Source organism: Diaphorina citri, unplaced genomic scaffold (genome assembly GCF_000475195.1).
Source record: "Diaphorina citri unplaced genomic scaffold, Diaci psyllid genome assembly version 1.1 scaffold54790, whole genome shotgun sequence".
NCBI lineage: Eukaryota > Metazoa > Arthropoda > Insecta > Hemiptera > Psyllidae > Diaphorina > Diaphorina citri.
The window spans coordinates 1-459 of NW_007432094.1; the positions used below are offsets into that span (position 1 = coordinate 1).

General features: G+C 32.5%; 1 protein-coding gene across 1 annotated transcript; it reads right to left on the reverse strand.

The window, feature by feature from the left end:
* Positions 1–18: 18 nt before the first annotated feature.
* LOC103523911 (dynein heavy chain 12, axonemal) lies at positions 19–459 on the reverse strand (the record flags this gene model as incomplete). Its single annotated transcript, XM_008488919.2, is given in 1 exon segment — positions 19–459. A coding segment is annotated over 1 exon segment (66 nt), but the record flags the coding sequence as incomplete, so codon positions are not given.

Genomic DNA, 459 nt, shown 5'->3' on the forward strand with positions numbered 1-459 from the left:
TTTGGGGGTTTTTTTTTTTTTTTTTTTTTTTTTTTTTTTTTTTTTTTTTTTTTCTTGAGATTTTGCTATTGAGACCAAATTTGCTAGCGGAGATGGATATAAGTTAGAAAAAAGAGGGAGAGAGAGAAGGAGAAGGAATGGTTACTTGATAGTGTTTTAGAATGTTCATCAGTAGCCAATCTATATTTTGAAAGGAAGAAATCACAATTAAAAAAAAAAAAATGTACAACATAAAATGAAAGGATCAAATATTCAAATCAATGACATAGGAAAATAATACCCGTAGAGACCAGTAAACTGACATAAAATAAAAATTGCTTCACTGAGACAACTGACACAAGATCAAATGTATCACCTCACTGAGACAAATGACACAAAATGAAATGTATCGCCTCACTGAGACAACTGACACAGCAGAGCCACCCCTCGCATAACCCAATGATCTGGGCTCAAACTAGT